At 37.6% G+C, this 17,935-nt stretch overlaps 1 protein-coding gene across 2 annotated transcripts in view; it reads left to right on the top strand.

The window, feature by feature from the left end:
- Positions 1 to 17,935, top strand: part of CSNK2A2 (casein kinase 2 alpha 2) — a 42,428-nt gene that overhangs the window by 8,245 nt on the left and 16,248 nt on the right. For both annotated transcript variants that reach the window (XM_037815929.1, XM_037815928.1), the window contains exons 3-5: positions 1,987 to 2,088; positions 4,347 to 4,397; positions 16,715 to 16,774. In XM_037815929.1, the coding sequence (XP_037671857.1) occupies positions 1,987 to 2,088; positions 4,347 to 4,397; positions 16,715 to 16,774 (213 nt within the window). The remainder of the gene's footprint in view (positions 1 to 1,986; positions 2,089 to 4,346; positions 4,398 to 16,714; positions 16,775 to 17,935) is intronic.

Raw genomic sequence — 17,935 nt, 5'->3', positions numbered from 1 at the left:
TCCATATATCTTTTACCTGCATTCCCCATTTGTTAACCTTTACTTTGTCCTCTCATTGTATACTGTACACACATACATGTAATTTTTTTTTTTTCTGAAGTCCTTGAGAATAAATTGCAGACATCCCTAAATACTTTAGAGTGTACTCCTAAAACCAAGGACAGTTTCTTATATAACCTCAGTGCCATGATCAAAATCAGGAAATTAACATTCATGCATTGCTATTATCTAATCTCTAACCCCCATTCACATTTGCCAGTTGTCATAATAATGTTCTTTATAGCAAAAGAAAATCCCAGATCATGTATTAAGTTCAGTTGTCCTATCTGTTTAATCTGTAAGAGTTGCTTAGTCTATGTGTTTCATGACATTGATATGTTTGAAGCTTACAAGCCAGTTATTTTGTAGTAGATTTCTCACATTGGGTCCCCAGCTGTTTTTTTTTTTGTTGGTTTGTCTGTTTAAAATTTTTTTTATTAGGTTGTACAGTGCTTCATTTGCCAGAAATATTGAGCTCCCTAATTCGGAAGAACGGGGTACAGAGTCAGGTTCCTAAGTAAAGAAGGGGAAGGGACACAGCAGCCAGATTGCTCTACTGGCTACCGTACAAAGAGGAGAGTGCACATGATCATGGCAGCTGGCTTGGAGGGATGTAGCTAGATTCCAGTCTCCCAGTTGAGCACCCTATTATAGGTGATTCAAGTGGCTCTGTGTTTCATATTCTCTCTCTCTCTTTTGTCTTGTGTTCAAAGCTGAATCTTAGTGATGAATAAATGATGAAAGTTTCTCTGGCACATACATATCTCCCCTCTCACCGCACACGCATGGACACACGGACTTTTTTAATCCTGTATGTTGTTTCATGGCAAACCCATTGGCCTCTCTTTGCCTGTGCTACTATAGCAGTGTCTCACTGATGGAATACTCCTTTTCCTTGGTTATGTTTCTCCCATTAGCCATCCTTGGGAAATGAAAGCACCGTGGCTAAGAGTGGGGCCTGTGGGATAGATCTCCCAGATTTGAATTGTGCCCCCATTTGAATCCTTACTACCCACTAGTTGTGTGACCTTGGGCAGATGGCTCAACTTTGCTGAGTGTACTCCATAGGGATTTGTAAGGATTAAATATGATCATATAAATTAAGCCCAGGTGCTACTGTTATAAAACCTTGAAAATGATAAAGCTAACATTTATTGAATATGTACTATATGCCAGTCACTGTTCTAAGTGCTTTATAAAATATATTTTCTTATTTTCTTCTCCCATTCAAGACTAGATATAACACGTCATGCTAGTATTCCTAATTAAGTTCTTTAATTTTTCTATCAGATCAAAAGGTTAGCAAATAGAATCACTGCTATATCAGAGATCAGTCTTCTTCTTTGCTGATCAAGTTTAGAAATAGGATCCTTTGGGAAATTTTACTGTCCCTGTGCTGATTTCAGATTGTAGATATTAAGGAAATAGGAGTGGTGACAGGAAATGGGAGCCAGCAGCTGAGAAACAAGTTTGTAACTTGATGTCAGTGAACTGGTCTTCACTCCTAGAAGACAAAATTACATGTACCTCATGGGAAGAGCAGTTGTCTCACCATTTTGTTCCAGGTTTTCTATTTGTGAATCCGTGATATACAGCTGTTCAGAGCTATATAACATTTTCCATTTAGCAGTTATCTAGTAAGCAAACTTTTTTTTTTTCAAGTGTGACATGGGTCTTCAGAATTTTTAAGTACTCTAAATGTAACTACTTAAAGATCTGACATGTAGGCTATATGAATCTATAAATGATTTACCTTAATGTTAAACGTTCTTATGGGCAGCTCATTTATCTCCATTTTTTTCCCCTCCTAATTTAGATATGTTCTTTAACACAACCTGGTATAAGATTGTGCCATATCTGTTTGATTGGCTAAAATTGTTTTAAAGTTTAATTTATCATATTAACTTCAAAAGGAGTCTCACTTCTGATTACTCTTGTGTATTTAAGCCAGTGAAGAAAAAGAAGATAAAACGAGAGGTTAAGATTCTGGAGAATCTTCGTGGTGGAACAAATATCATTAAGCTGGTTGACACTGTAAAGGACCCCGTGGTAGGTGCCTGATGGTTGGGGGAGTACACTAGTGGACTGGTGTGTATGTGTGTATGTGTGTGTGTGTAACAGAATTGCAAAATAATGAGAAATATTACATTATCTTTGTCTTTAGCCCAATGATAAAATAGCTGCCACCACTTTTATAGATCCTAAAAGTATATGGGAAAAAATCTCTCCCCCAGGTTTGTTACCTCATGGCTTGATTCATCCCACAAATGTTTGCTGATAACCTCTATGTGGACACCTGACATAGAGGATGAGCAGGTCCCAGGCCTGGCCCTTGAGGAAGTAGTTTAGTTGTACTGTTTCTCATCTCAGTCTTTATTCAGCATCCACCCTTAGGGCTCACAATGTGTCTGCAGCTAACTAAAACAGTTTTGTTAAAATGCTTGATTTTTAGCTATTTCAGATATGGTCTTTAATTTTATTTTCTCTCCTTGGGAAATAATTTAATCTTAAGGTTTTGGATTAGCTAAGGTTAAAGATACCCCCCAATTTCTGTACCATTTCCTATCCCATTTCTCTTCTCCACCTGCTTTACCTGTTCTCCCATGATAGCTTTTTATTTATTAAAGAAGTAAGTCTTTGTTTCTGTCTGCTGAAGACATCCTCATAATGATATAATAGCTAACATGCATTTTTGAATGCTTATTACATATACTATCCTGAGTGTTTTACTGTGTCATGTCCTTTAGTCCTCATGACAAACCAGTAGGGTAGATGCCATTATTGTCCACATTGTTCAGATGAGAAAACTGAAGTCCAGGATTTACCCAAGATTATTCAATATTGTTTGAAGAATAAGGAAAGTTATTTTTTTTTTCCCCTTTTGGACTCTGAAAAGACTGAGAGGGGTGGTTGTATGCCGTGTTCTAATTGGCATTAAAAATAATATCCCAGCATGATTAGATTAGATTAATTTTTTAGCTAACTAAATAATCTTTGAAAATGGTCTGCGTTAAAAATGGGTGTTAAAAAAAAAAAAAACTCTTGTCCATTTAAAAAGAGTACTACGTAAAAATGTGGATTTCAGAAGAATTTTTAAATTGTGAGGAACATCTTTGTTATGCCCTTTTTTTTTAACAGAACTTAGTGATATCTGTCTTGCTATTTTTATAATTTGCTACTTAAATTGTGGGTGTGTTTTACATGACCTGTAAAACAAGTAAATTGAAGTAGATGAAAATCCATAGGAAACCCTTGTCCCTTAACTATTAGGGGAATAGACTTGCCCCACAGCCTTTAGAGAAATCTGGTGGTCTTGGAACCCTTTCACCTGTGGGCAGGTGAAGAATCGTTTGATCGTGGTTGCTGCTTGGGCTCTGAATTGTCCTGGCAAAGACCTCTGTGTATGCACTGTGACCTGTTTCCTAGGTTACTTTCAGCTGCCTCACTGAGCAAAACTTGCCAGCCATAAAGATTTCCAGGATGATTTTTCTTTCTTTCTGTAATCCTTTAGGCCCCTTTCTCCCAATTTTGAAAATGTATTGCTGTCAATTAGCATGATTTTACCTCACTTAAATAAACCTGATATTTGAAGATCTGAATTTGCACAAGGAAAAATTGAGCACCAGGTACTCACTGCATTAAAGATTATAGTGCTTATAAAATATTTGATTATATGTGATTTTTCAGGAACATGTCCACTTTGTAAGGTGAAACATTCTCTGATGTTCACTAGCCAAGGTAATAATTTCATGTTAGAAATTATTCATAATTTCATAAATCTTATATGAAAGGTTCCTAAGACCTATGACAATTCTGTTGAATGCAACTGGCTTGCTAAACCAAGCTGAAAATGTGCAACTCCTTTTAAAGTTGGCAAACTGAAACAACTGCAGAGTGTAAATCTTCACATAACATGCCAGGCCCCTTGATAAAACTGGTAGGTTGTTGGAAGAGTATATTCCTTTTTTAAAAAGCTTTTTTATTATGAAAAATTTCAGCCACTTAACAAAAGTAAAGTGAATAATATAATGAACCCCTGCACATTAATCATCCAGCTTCAGCAGTTAACTGAATAGCCAACCTTGTTTCATCTATACCTCACCTACTTCCCCATCCCCCACCATCCCCAGTTATTTTGAAGCTGATCCCAGACATAACAAAATTTCAAGAGGGTTCTTTCTTAACAGACTTTCCTGATGAGTGAATCCCTTTTTTATCTAAGTGGGATGTGGGAATGGACCAATGCAATAGAAGCATATTATGTTTATTGTTTAAGTGTATTTACAGCATTAATATTTCTCTTACAGTCAAAGACACCAGCTTTGGTATTTGAATATATCAATAATACAGATTTTAAGGTATGTATGTACTTTTTCTTTCTGGCATGGGGTTAGTGGAGGTGGTGATAAGTACTGTTAATGCTCCTGATCACAAGGGGGCCAGGAAAGTCATTAATGAGAGTAGGCGAAAACAGATTGGCTTCTTACAGCATGAGTACAAGGTACAGAAACTGTTAAGGGTTCTTGGATTTGGTGAAATTACTCATCACTCCTTCCCTTGGTTATTCTAGGAGTAACTGCTGGACTTGCTCTAAGCTAACTCTCATCTGAAACATTCCTGTTTTAGGCAAATAGCTTGGTAGATGTTAACTTTGATTTTTATAGAAATCTTGCATTGATGATAAACTGATATAGGCTCTTGTTAAAAGAAGCAATGTATTGGATTTAAGCAGTCAAATAATGAGTGTGTGTTCGTGCACTATCTGCAAGGCAGATGATACAGAGTAACTAGTTATGAGGAAGTGCTTTAGAAGAGCCCTATCTTGGTTATTTTTATAAAACTCTTATATTTATAAAACTTTTAATTTTGGATTTTGAGGTGTTCTTTTTTAAAGCATGGTTTTAAGCAGGTTTTTCATGAATTTGTTTTTATTGTCATTGAAACACTGAAACCTTAACTTCTGGTAAGGTTTTTGAGGCAAGGCATGGGGACATTGTAGAAACCCTTTTCTAGAGCATGATTTGAAAACCAATATAAAAACAAAATAGTAATGTTATTTTCTGGGGCATTTGGAGAACTTTAGGTGATTATAACTCTCTGTGAACAAAATGCTTGAGATTTGACTGCAATGGAAGCCAGGACCAAAACCAAATTAGCAGTTGAAAGATGTTGGTATCAAGAGTGATGCTTTGTGGTGAAAATTAAAGGAATTTGTTCTCACAATTAATTTTTCTTAGGTAATCTTCTGACTCTGGCTCTAAAATAAGGTTAATTAGTGAAAAATAAGCAAAAGAGATGTTTTGACCTATAAAACAATTTATAGCAAGTTTTATATAGTAATATGGAATAGCTTTTCTCATATATAATAGCTTTCTTTGTTATTATGACTTCTTAAAGAAGAAATCAGTAGTGAACTCTAAAAAGTGAGAAGTAAATTTTTTCATTAAATAGCCTGTCAGTGTGCTGAGACAGGCAGTTGATCACACTTTCACCATGAATGACCCAGGTTTTATCAGCATATATGTGAGTAGGAATGTGTGTATTCATTTCTCAGAGAAATAGACAGGCTTTAATAAAATCAAACATTGTCCTAATGCAAAAGTTTAAAAGCTCGTCTTGAAGGCATTTCATGGCAAAATCCCCTAAGTTTGAAATACCTGTGCCTCCTTACTAAGTTGTAATGTCACTTAAGCATTTTGTGTTTCTTAAATTGATATCTGCTCTGTTGATTTAACAATATGCCAAAGATCAGTTAGTGGGGATTTTAATTCTCTAGAGAAATCTTATTTTTCTCGGGTTTTAATCTTCACAGGGGATGTTTTGGTGGTGTGTTCTTCCTCTAGTAACTTCCTTTAATGGATCCTGGGAAATTAATGTTGTTAGAGGCTATGCATGTCTGAAAACATCTTTACTTTATCCTCCCATTAATTGTATTTGCTAAGGCATACAATTCTAAACCACAGTTCATCATTTCCTCAGATTTTTGAAGTGATTGCTCCAGTATTAACCACTGAAGCCATTTGCTTCAGTTTGCGAAAGCTGTCAAAATGCAGTATACCAGAACTGGACTGGCTTTAACAATAGGAATTTGTTAACTTATAAATTTATAGTACTAAGGCCATGAAAATGTCCCAATTAAGGCATCAACATGATGATACTTTGAAGACAGGCAGCCAGCATCCAGAACACCTCTTGTCACTTGGAAAGGCACATGGCTGGCATCTGATGATCTTCACTCCGGGTTTTGTTGCTTTTAGCTTCTAGTTCAGTGGCTTCCTTTCTGAGTTCTATGGGTCCTCTCTTAACTTCTTGACTTTTCTCTATGAGCTTCTCTTAAATTCATATCTTAGCTTCTCTGAGCTCTCTGGGCTTTTTCTGTTTGTCCTTTATCCTCTTATAAAGGACTCCAATAAGGGGTTTAAGACCCACTTTGAATGGGGTGGATCACATCTCAATTGAAATAACCTAATCAGAAGATCCCACCTACAGTAGTTCTGTACCCACAGCAACAGGTTAAAAGAACATGGCCTTTTCTGGGCTACATAACAGCTTCAAACTAGCACACCATCTGATTCCAATTTCATCTTATGTGATCTTTTTTATTCTGTAAGTTTTTTAGGATATTCTCTTCATTCCCAGTTCTTCTGAAATTTCACAATGATGTGTCTTCATGAGACTTTTGTTCTGGATACTTGTGGGGCTTTTTCAGTCTAGAAATGCAAGTCTTTCTGTTTTGGAAAAATATTCTTAATATTTGATTTTCTTCCCTTCTTTGTTCTTTCTTTCTAGAACTCATTCAAATGTTAGACTTTGTATGTTAGAGCTCCATTTTGTTCTCTGAACTTTTTAAAAAACAGTGTCCTGTTTTTCCAGTTTGCTAATGCTGCTGTTATGCAAAATACCAGAAATGGATTGGCTTTTATAAAGGGGGTTTATTTGGTTACAAAATTACAGTCTGAAGGCCATGAAAATATCCAAATGAAGTCATCAACACAAGTACACCTTCACTGAAGGAAGGCCAGTGGCATCTGTAAAACTTCTGTTAGCTGGGAAGGCACTGTGGCTGGCATCTGCTGATCCCAGGTTGTGTTCCAGCTCCACTCTCAGCTCCTGTGCATTCTTCAAAGTGTCTCTCTTGGCAGCAGCACCTCCTTATGTCTGTGAACACTTTTAAAGGACTCCAGTAACTGAATTAAGACCCACCCTGAATGGGTGGGGTAACACCTCCATGGAAATTATCCAATCAAAGGTCTTGCCCACAGTTGGTTGTGTCACACCTCCATGGAAACAATCAAAGGATTCCTCCTAATCAACACTGTCTGCCCCCACAAGATTGCATCAAAGAACATGGCGTTTTGAGGGACATAATACATCCAAACTGGCACACCTGTTCTTTTATGTTTTGTATACTATCTTATCTTTTCTTGATGAGAATATTATGGGGTTTTTTTTTCCCCTTAAGTATTCTTCCTGCCTTTGCTTTGTCTTTCTTCCAAATTCCTTTTTTTTTTTTTTTTGCATGTGTTTTTGTTTGTTTTTTTTTTGTCTCTGTTACTTCTGAAATGTCACAAGTCTTGAATGTCTGCTCGTATTTTAGAGTAAGGCTCTAAACGCTCATTATAAGTTCCTGTCTGAAGGATCCAAGCTTGGCTGCTGGCATCTTGGCAATCCAAGTTGAAGAGAGCTATTGGGGTGTCTTGTAGTCATTCACTTAATTTCCCATTTTCAAATGATGTGTTAACCCCATCTTCCTCTTTTCAGCCTAATTTGTTTGCCTTCTTTCCGTGATACCTGGGGTCACCAATTCCTGAGCTTCCTATGGTTCTTCAGAATGAAACTGTTTGCTTGTGGACTCCTTCCACTATTGGCAGAATTTTCTGCTTTTTTGGTCTGCTAAGTTGGCTGGATATCTGCTTTCTACCTTCAAAATGTTGTCGTTTCTTTTATTCTCTTAGTTCTTATGAGTTAATCTACCCCTATTCCTTTTGTTTTAAAGGAGCTTCAGGAAAAAACAGGTGTGAGATGTCTTCAATCTGCCATGTTTAGCTGAAGGTCCACTTTGAATGTTTAAGCCATTTTAATCAACTTAAAAGTTCATTAAATAAATGTCATCAGTTGTGTAATTTGGAAGAACAAGTCAGAGCAGAAAATTATTTTCTTTCCTACATAGTATGACAGGCCACAAATAGGAAAATCATTTGGTTTAATGTCCTAATGCATTTGATGCTTTTTTTTAAATGTAATTTTATTGAGATATAGTCACATACCGTATAATCCACCCAAAGTATACATTCAGTGGCTCACAGTATTGTTATATAGTTGTGTATTCATCACCACAGTAAATTTTAGAACATTTTCATTACTCCAAAATAAAGAAAAAAATAAAATTAAAAATAAAAAAGAACACCTAAAACATCCCATCCCCTTTATCCGCCCCCCCCCATTATATATATATTTTTTGTCTGTATGTTATTACTGATCTGCCCATTCACTTGATAAAGGGAGTGTCAGTCACAGGGTTTTCACAATCACATGGTCACACAATAAAAGCTATATAGTTATACAGTCATCATCAAGGATCAAGTCTACTGGATTACAGTTCAACAGATTCAGGTATTTCCTTCTAGCTGATCTAATACACTGGAAACTAAAAAGGAATATCTGTATAATTCATGAGAATAATCTTCAGAAGGACCTCTCGACTCTTTGAAATCTCATAGCCACTGAAACTTTGTTTCATGTCTTTTTCCCCTTTTGGTCAAGAAGGCATTCTCAATCCCATGATGTCAGGGCCAGACTCATCCCTGGGAGTCATGTCCCATGTTGCTGGGAGACTTAACACCCCTAGGAGTCATGTCCCACGTACGGGAGAGGGTAATGAGCTTATTTGCAGAGTTGACTGAGAGAGGCAGGCCACATCTGAGCAACAAAAGAGGTTCTCTGGAGGTGACTGTTAGCCATAATTATAAGTAGGCTTAGCTTCTCCTTTGCAGGAATAAGTTTCATTTGGGCAGGCCCCAAGATCGAGGGCTTGACATCAAATTGGGAATTTCTAATGCTTGTGAGAATATCAGGAATTCCACAGGTGGGGAAGTTTAATATTTCCACGTTTTTCCCCAGTCCCTCAAGGGGACTTTGCATATATTTTTTTTATGTTCTGCCCAAAATACTCTTGAGATGTATCGGGATTACATTAACCTGAATAGAATAACAAGATCTCATTCCCTATTCTAGGTTCCATGTAATTATGTTGTTTAAATAAACTGACCATACAGGCTAAATTAGATAGTGTGCTACAGAGACTATAAACTTTGTACCAGATAAACATCTCTTAAGTAACAATTAAAACTCAGGAATTGATGTGACTGCTGTAAGAGCTTACAATCTAGGAACCTTCATAATAAACCTTATGAACATTCTCATTCTGTACTCCATTGTCGATTGCCCAGTCTCTACTCACGTTCTATCCCCTGATAACCTATGCCCTCAAATTCAATTCTCAGCATTTGCTCATTATAGTTAGTTTATATTAGTGAGGCCTTACAATATTTGTTCTTTTATTTCTGGCTTATTTCATGCCAACGTAATGTCCTCCTTGGGACTTTTTGTTGTCCTGTGGCCCTCTTGTTAGAAAAGTTTTTGTTTGTTTATATTTTTCATTTTATTGTTGAGTGCGTTAATAATGGGCTTATTAACCAGCAATGAGGGCGTATCACCCAGAAGGTATCTGGTTTAATATCAAGGGTGAATCAGCAGTGATACAGCCTAAGCCCATCCTCATCAGTATCTTCTATTGATGTAATTGATACTAAATTTTGAGCTACAATTTCCTTTTGTTGTAGGGTCCTTGTCTGATTTTGGTATCAGGATTATACTAACCTCATAGAATAAGGGAAAATTTTTATAAGGTAGAGATTATCTGAGTGGGTGTCTTTTAGTATGGGGAGACTTTTGACTGCATTTTCCTTTTTGATATGTATTATGGGTTAAAGGTTTATTCAGGTTTTCTATTTCTTCGTGAGTCCTTAAAGTCCACTTTCAGTTTTATTGGCATAAAGTTGTTAATGGATACTATTAGGACATTAAAAACTGTAGATATAATTATGCCCTCCTTTACATTCCTAACATTTATTTGTGCCTTTACTCCCTCTCCCTCCCTCCCTCCTTCCCTCTTTCTGTCTCTCTCTCTCACCCCCTCCCCCTCTCCCTCTCTCTCTTGCTTTCTCTCATATTTATTTATTTATTTATTTATATCAAGTCTTTCTAGAGATCCCTTTTTAAACCTTTCAAAGAACCAGCTTTTTGTTTTATTGCCTGGCTGTTGTTTATGTTAGTTTTTCTATTTCTTTTTTTCTGCTCCTATCTGAATTATTTTCTTCCTTCAACTTTATTGATTTTGCTGTTTTTCCCCCTAGCTTCTTGAATTGAAGTCTTAATTTACTTGATTGGTTTCTGTCTTTCTTGATTGATAATGAACATACTTAGGTCTGTACAACCCCAGGCACCATTTTAGTTGTAGTCCACAATGATGGAACTCAGGTGTAAATCGTTTTCACATTAGAAGTGCATTTAGTTTCAAAATTTGTGGACTTGGGTTTTTCTCCCCATACTTTTTACTTTGAAAAATTACTGAAAATTGGAAAGCGTAGCATAATCAGTACCCTTAAGTCCTTCATCTAAGTTTACCAATTGTTAATATTTTGCCACATTTGCAGTTATTGCCCTTGTGTATGCTCTCTCTCCTACTCTCTCTCTTACTTTTCCCATAAAGCTGCATGATTCTTCACTCCTAAATGCACTATCTCTGGAACTACGACATTTTCTTATATAACCACAGTACTAGATAATCTAGTATTAACAATGATGTCTGCTAACATACAGTATGGGGTCCATATTCAGAAATTTCCTTGTAATTTTTGTTCCAGTAAAGTCTTCTATAGTTGTGTGTTTGTGAATATGATCCAGGATCCAGTTGGGTTTTTAAAATATTATCCTTTTATTGTTGATTCCTAATTTGAATGCACTATATCCAGAGAAAATGATCTATGTGATGTTGATTTTATGGAATTTGTTAGTGGTTTCTTTGTGACTTTATTACATTGTCATTTTTTATAAATGTCCCATGTATGCTTGAAAATGGTAATTTTTTTTATAGAGAGTTTTATGTTATATGTGTTAGATCATGCTTGTTCATTTTGTTCAAATCTTGTTGCACCTTATTAATTTTTTTCTCTTGATATTTCTCTTGATGATAGAGGTACAATTGGGTCGATTTTTCTTTGAAGTCATCAGTTATGATTCATACATTTCAAAGCTATAATGCAAGGTGCAGTCTGAACAAAAGTTTAAACTTCAGAATAAATGAATGGGAAAACCCAGTCTCTGTAACTTGGAGTTAATAGTTATAGCCTATATAGCCTTTATCATGGGACTATGTGATTGTGAAAACCTTGTGACTGACACTCCCTTTATCCAGTGCATGGGCAGATAAGTAAGAAATAAAAGACAAAAAAAATATTAAAAAGAGGAGGGGGGGGGATATGGAATGTTTTGGGTGTTCTTTTTTATTTTTAATTTTAATTTTTTACTTTATTTTGGAGTAATGAAAATGTTCTAAAATTGATTGTGAAGATGAATGCACAACTATATATATATATATATAGTGAGGCATTGATTGTATACTTTGGATGGATTATATAGTGTGTGAATATATCTCAGTAACATTGCATTAAAAAAAGATGGAGGAAAAAAAATAGTTATGGAAAATTCCAGAACTCTGAAATGTCTTAAGGAAGTTAAGGTACCATTTTGAGGTAGAAGAAAGTTTCTGTTGAGACATGCTTCTCAGTTTTCTATGTCTTTGGAGGAATATGATTAAACATTTTTAATAATATATATCATTTGGACATTTTAAAGATTGATAAGACACTCTGAATGAGATCCCTCCTGAAAAAATGATAGCTGTATTAACCTTTGGAGAATTCCTGAATCACTCACAAAGAGGTGGGCTTTGACTAGCTGATATCTTAAGGACCTTATAAATTCTCTTAGTTTGATGTTGAAAGGATGAGTTTACAGACTAAATAAAATTTCCTTAATTAGGGGAACAGAGTTTACTGTTGTTATAGATTGTTGGCATTACTTTGTCATCTCTTTGTAAAAAAGACTTGTAAGAAAGTAAGTGGCATTTTCAGGTAATTTGTGGTAACTTTGCTTGATTAAAGATTTTCTCTACTTCATTAAATTTCTGAAAAGGTTGACATTGGTTTTATTCTGGATTATGTTAACAATGCTTAAATTGGTTCCTGCTGTGTTAAACCTAGTCTCCTCTCAAGTGGGTACTTGCCTTTCACTTGACATCCCACTTCTGTGTTCTTCTCTATGTGGCACCTGCATGTATCAAGGAACGTGTAGGCTATGCAGGCAGGGTAAGGATTTGGTGATTCCCACATCTGGCTGGTGATCAGAGCTACCCCAGAACCTTTTTAAAGTATGGAGTCCTCCTGGTCTCTTGAATGAGAGTCATTGGGGTTGGGGCCTTTGGAATCTGTTGGTGATTATGATGTAGCTGAACCACAACGCAATTTGAAGACCCCCCTATATTAGACAGCAGGAGTAGGGCCTGTGGCCATTCCATTCTAGATGTGTAGGGAACCAAGGAGGCCCCTGAGACTTCTGATGAAATTACATTTTCTGCCATTCTTCTCCTTAGACTTTTCGGCATTAGTTAAAAGCTCCAAGAAATCACTTTAGAAGTTATCCACCTTGGACCCTTTTAGAGTGGTCCTGGATTAGAACTGATTCTAGGGGAATGCCAGTGTGTTAGAGGCTTTGGAACCAAACTGGAATCGGTGCGTAGTTTCTTCTCACTCCCTTTGAATTTTCCAGGAAGCATAGTAGGCTTATTTGTTTGTTTGTTTGTTTTTTTTAATTGATTTTTTTTTAATCTTCATTTTATTGAGATATATTCATATACCACACAGTCATACAAAACAAATCATACTTTCGATTGTTCACAGTACCATTACATAGTTGTACATTCATCACCCAAATCAATCCCTGACACCTTCATTAGCACACACACAAGAATAACAAGAATAATAATTAGAGTGAAAAAGAGCAATTGAAGTAAAAAAGAACACTGGGTACCTTTGTCTGTTTGTTTCCTTCCCCTATTTTTCTACTCATCCATCCATAAACTAGACAAAGTGGAGTGTGGTCCTTATGGCTTTCCCAATCCCCTTGTCACCCCTCATAAGCTACATTTTTATACAACTGTCTTCGATATTCATGGGTTCTGGGTTGTAGTTTGATAGTTTCAGGTATCCACCACCAGCTACCCCAATTCTTTAGAACCTAAAAAGGGTTGTCTAAAGTGTGCGTAAGAGTGCCCACCAGAGTGACCTCTCGGCTCCTTTTGGATTCTCTCTGCCACTGAAGCTTATTTCATTTCCTTTCACATCCCCCTTTTGGTCAAGAAGATGTTCTCCGTCCCACGATGCCAGGTCTACATTCCTCCCCGGGAGTCATATTCCGCGTTGCCAGGGAGATTCACTCCCCTGGGTGTCTGATCCCACGTAGGGGGGAGGGCAGTGATTTCACCTTTCAAGTTGGCTTAGCTAGAGAGACAGGGCCACATCTGAGCAACAAAGAGGCATTCGGGAGGAGACTCGTAGGCACAATTATAGGGAGGCCTATTCTCTCCTTTGCAGCAACAGTCTTGCCAAGGGCAAGTCCCGTGGTAGAGGGCTCAGCCCATCAAACCACCAGTCCCCTATGTCTGTGTGCGTAGTTTCTTCTCACTCCCTTTGAATTTTCCAGGAAGCATAGTAGGCTTATTTGTTTTTGATAATTCACTTTATGAAAATTTAAGCAAAGCTACCTTCCTGCCAGTGTTTTACAATTGGTTAATTAATGTTCTGTACATAACTGGCTAAGAAAGGTGGAGAGAAGTGGTTCTTGTGGAGTTTCCCTTTCTGATTTGTCATGGACTTTTGGTATTTTGTGTTTCTTGGAAGAAAGTTTTTATTTTGTCCCATTGACTAACGAGAATCATAAGAGACAAATATGCATTTACTGCCTTCTCTGTGCGGGGCACAGAACCACCATGGGTGTGGTGAAGTATGTCAAGCATCATCTCTGCCATGCCAGGTCTTAGGGTGTGGTTGGAGAATTTAATGTGAAGAAAACTGGGTACAGTACTGAGCCATACATTGGACCCCTGACATACGTGGGAGAGGAGGTTCAGAGATCTTGAATCACCAAATTGGTAACTGCCGTCAGCCACAGCACCAGTTTCTCCCATCTATATGCCACAAGAATTAGAGAACACGGCATGGGACTCTTGGGGTGCAGGCAAAGCAAAGCAGCCTGTTGTTTGCAGTAGAGTGAGGAATTACCGTGAGAACTTCAGACACTCCAGCACCTGAGCGATGACTGTTAACTCTAGGAACACTGCTGCCTTTGTGTCCTGTAAACCCATAGATGGACGGTAAAAGGCGTGGGGTGCAGAGAACGAAGAGACCACTGTCATTTCAGAGGAACCTAGATTGGATGGGTTTGACTTAACTCGTTGAGGGCATTCCAGATGAGGGACACTGGGGAGAAGAATGGAGGTGACAAACAGGCTTGTTTGGGCAGAGGGGGAGACACTTGTTAAATAAAGTTGATAATGGATGGAACAGCTAAAAATACTATTTCGGCAGTCCACGAACATTTATTTTTATGCCTTACACCATGTATACAGATGCTCGGATTGAATGGCACATGCTCCGAAAGGAAAGCCCTCTACAGATAAAGTGCAAACAATAAAATAGCCTATACTGTTTTCTGGAAATAAAATATACCATCTCTCTGAGGGTTAGAAAATGATCTTTTCATTTTTGTGACCTATTTTTTGTCTGAGGTTCCGTTTCACACAGTCTCTGGGAGTGATCTCCTTAACTCTCAGAGGAGGAGCCAATTTGTCACCCAAAGAGACAACATCTTCAGCCTGTGTGTGTACAGGTTGTCATTGTGTTACTGAGGACTGGCTTGGAACCTTCCTTGCAGTGCCGACCTGGGGCCAAACAGAAAACTTTGCTATTTGATTGTTGTGCAGTTGAAGCCCTCCTGGGAAGTGGTGGCATCTTGTATCATTCTGCTTAAATGCAGTTCAGTCCAAACCAAGCTCAGCCTCCAGTGCTGGAGCAGCTGCAAGGCACACTGGCCTGTAAGGTTTATTCCCAGCAGTGCCCTCAGCTAACAGCTGTGTGTGAGGTTGATGAAATCACATATTCTAACTAAGCTGAAAGGGTGATTATACTGTTACCTAAAAGAAGATTTTTGAGAAGGGAGCTAAGTCCTGATGTTCTTAGAAAACATTAAATTTGATTCCCGGCAAATTGGAAGTTTTTCTTAGAAAAATTTTTGGGAGGCAGATAATCACTGATTAAAAATATAAATCAAAACTGTAAAATGGGATACAATGAAAAGTCTCCTTTACTTCCTTGTCACATCTGCCCCCCCTTATATATACAAGACCACTCTCTATTTATGTCATTTTTGCAGAATCAAACATATATGAATATGTAGTTTTATTCCCTCTCCTCCTTTACCCAGACAAAAACATGTTGTATATACTCTTCTATCCTCCCCTACATTGCTTGAGTCTTTTTCCCAATAAAGAGAGGAGCAACATAAGTTTTATCAAGGTGTGTTGATTAGTTTTATTAACAGTGCTACTTGGCCTGATGAGGAAAGAGATTTACTTGGAGTTGATTGAGTAGCAAAGATAATAGTATAGTTTCTGACAAGGTTTTATGATGATTTTAATAAACCTTGATGTATAAATGCTACCCTGCCACTTAGAAATTGAAATTTCAAGACGACTGGTAGGTGGGTCTTTGGATTATTCAGAGTGAAAGTTTTTATTTCTGTGTTAGTTTGACCTGTGATTGTTTTCACTACCCCTTGTTTCCATTTTAACATCTCACTCCACCACCGCCGCTGCTACTGCCCCCCCCAACACACACACACACACACACACACACACACACACACACACACTAGCTAGCTATTGCTAATGAAGTGTTCTTTTTTTCCAGCCTGGAATTGGTTTGGGGAGGATAGATTTTTGGAAAGTTTCTTGCCATTATAGCACCTCATTTTCCTTGTGTTTTTTTAGTTTTGGTTTTTGATTTTTTTCCCATGAGCAGCCTGACTGCCTTGCCACTATCTTACCACATTGGCCAATGAAGTTCTTCTAAGCTCTGCTGTCTTCTCAGAACTCAGTTCTTAAAGTCTCCTGTGGTGCTGTAATGGGGTTTGTTTGGTGTGCAGTAAGAACATGAGGACAGTTGGACAACTTAGACTTCATCTCCATCATAAAGCCATTGTGAGTGTTAGATCATGGTGCATTAAGCAGATTTTTTTAGAAGATCCAAATTGACTTAAATGGTTTTCTCCCTTGGAATTCCTTTTTTTTTTTTTTTTTTTTCCTTTTCTCTTCTGCAGGTTGAAGTATTAGGCCCTCATCTCTAGTCTTTGTCCCTATTTGTTCCAGATCAGATAGTAAAAAAATCATGGAATTCTTTAGTGACTTAAGTACTAAGTAAGTTTACAGAGAATGACCAACATTTGGGATAACAAAATTCAATGAGACTAAATTAGCTTCCTGTTTTCTTATCTGTTTCAGCAACTCTACCAGATCCTGACAGACTTTGATATCCGGTTTTATATGTATGAACTACTTAAAGTAAGTGGCATTCATGAACAGTGAATTTTTTCAGACTCTTGCATTAAAAGAGAAGTTTCTGGGAGAACAAAGAGAACTCAAGCAGAGTACTTGTTGTTACCCAGAGAATTTACTTACATTGAGGCCTCCATCATGGGATCTGCATAGAAACTTTCTGGTAGAACTGAGAAAGGTGGCTAAGTCAAAGGGTACCGGAGCATTGTGTCAAAGATTAGAGCCTCCCACTTCTTAGCTCTTCTTGGCCCTTGGATGTCCTTTTTGCTGCTTAACAAATACTATTAGTTAGTTTCTGCTGTTAACAAATCACCCCAAACTTAAATGACTTTTGAAAAATGATTTATTATTTTTCACAATTCTATGAGATGGTCTTTTGGTCTGGGTCAACATACTAGGGCAGGCTGGTCCAGGACTGCCTCATCGTGAGATAGGATATGAAGCCTCAGCTGGAATGGAGTCTCTCTTCTGCTCGTCTCTCATTCTTCAGAAGTCCAGTCTAGTCTAGGCTTTTTTTCCTTGGTGGTCTCAGGGTTCCCCAGCATCAAGAGAGGACCAAACCTCATTGTGTAAGACTTTTCAAGCCTCTCTTGTGTCATGTTTGCTAATGCCCTATTGGCCAAAGCAAGTCCCATGGCCAAGCCTAGATTCACAGGGTGGGTAAAGACTCTACCTCTTGATGGAAAGGGCCTCAGAGTCACGTTGTAGAGGCACATGCATAAAAGTATGGCAGGCATTTGCTGCTGTGTTTTTCTTGCCCTTTTCACCTCTCTCCCCTCTATCCCTGCTAGTTAACCACTACATGCAGGGAGAAGCACTGAGACTTACTGACTGATGGGGGGAGTGATCATTTTTTAATTTGTCCAGGTAAACATTTAAGGTTAAGAATTCCAAAAAGGTTTGTAAAATGGAATAAACCAGTGGTTCCTAAGCTTTTTAGGGTCATGCATTACTAAGAACCTGATGAAAGCAGTGAATACAACAACAAAAATAAGCAAACAAAAACAAAAAACGTGTAAACATAGAAAGTCTTACATAAAATTTTAGGGGGGGTTCTCAACCTCAGGTTAAGAACCTGTGAAATATGATAGAGGTGACTAAGGTACTGGCATTACTGAAGAAAACTACCAAGGTGGAGTTGTGATGGGATTGTGAACTGTTGTTTGA

The sequence above is a fragment of the Choloepus didactylus genome, chromosome 22 (assembly GCF_015220235.1).
Source record: "Choloepus didactylus isolate mChoDid1 chromosome 22, mChoDid1.pri, whole genome shotgun sequence".
NCBI classification, from domain to species: domain Eukaryota; kingdom Metazoa; phylum Chordata; class Mammalia; order Pilosa; family Megalonychidae; genus Choloepus; species Choloepus didactylus.
This window is presented reverse-complemented; position numbering and strand designations above follow the sequence as displayed.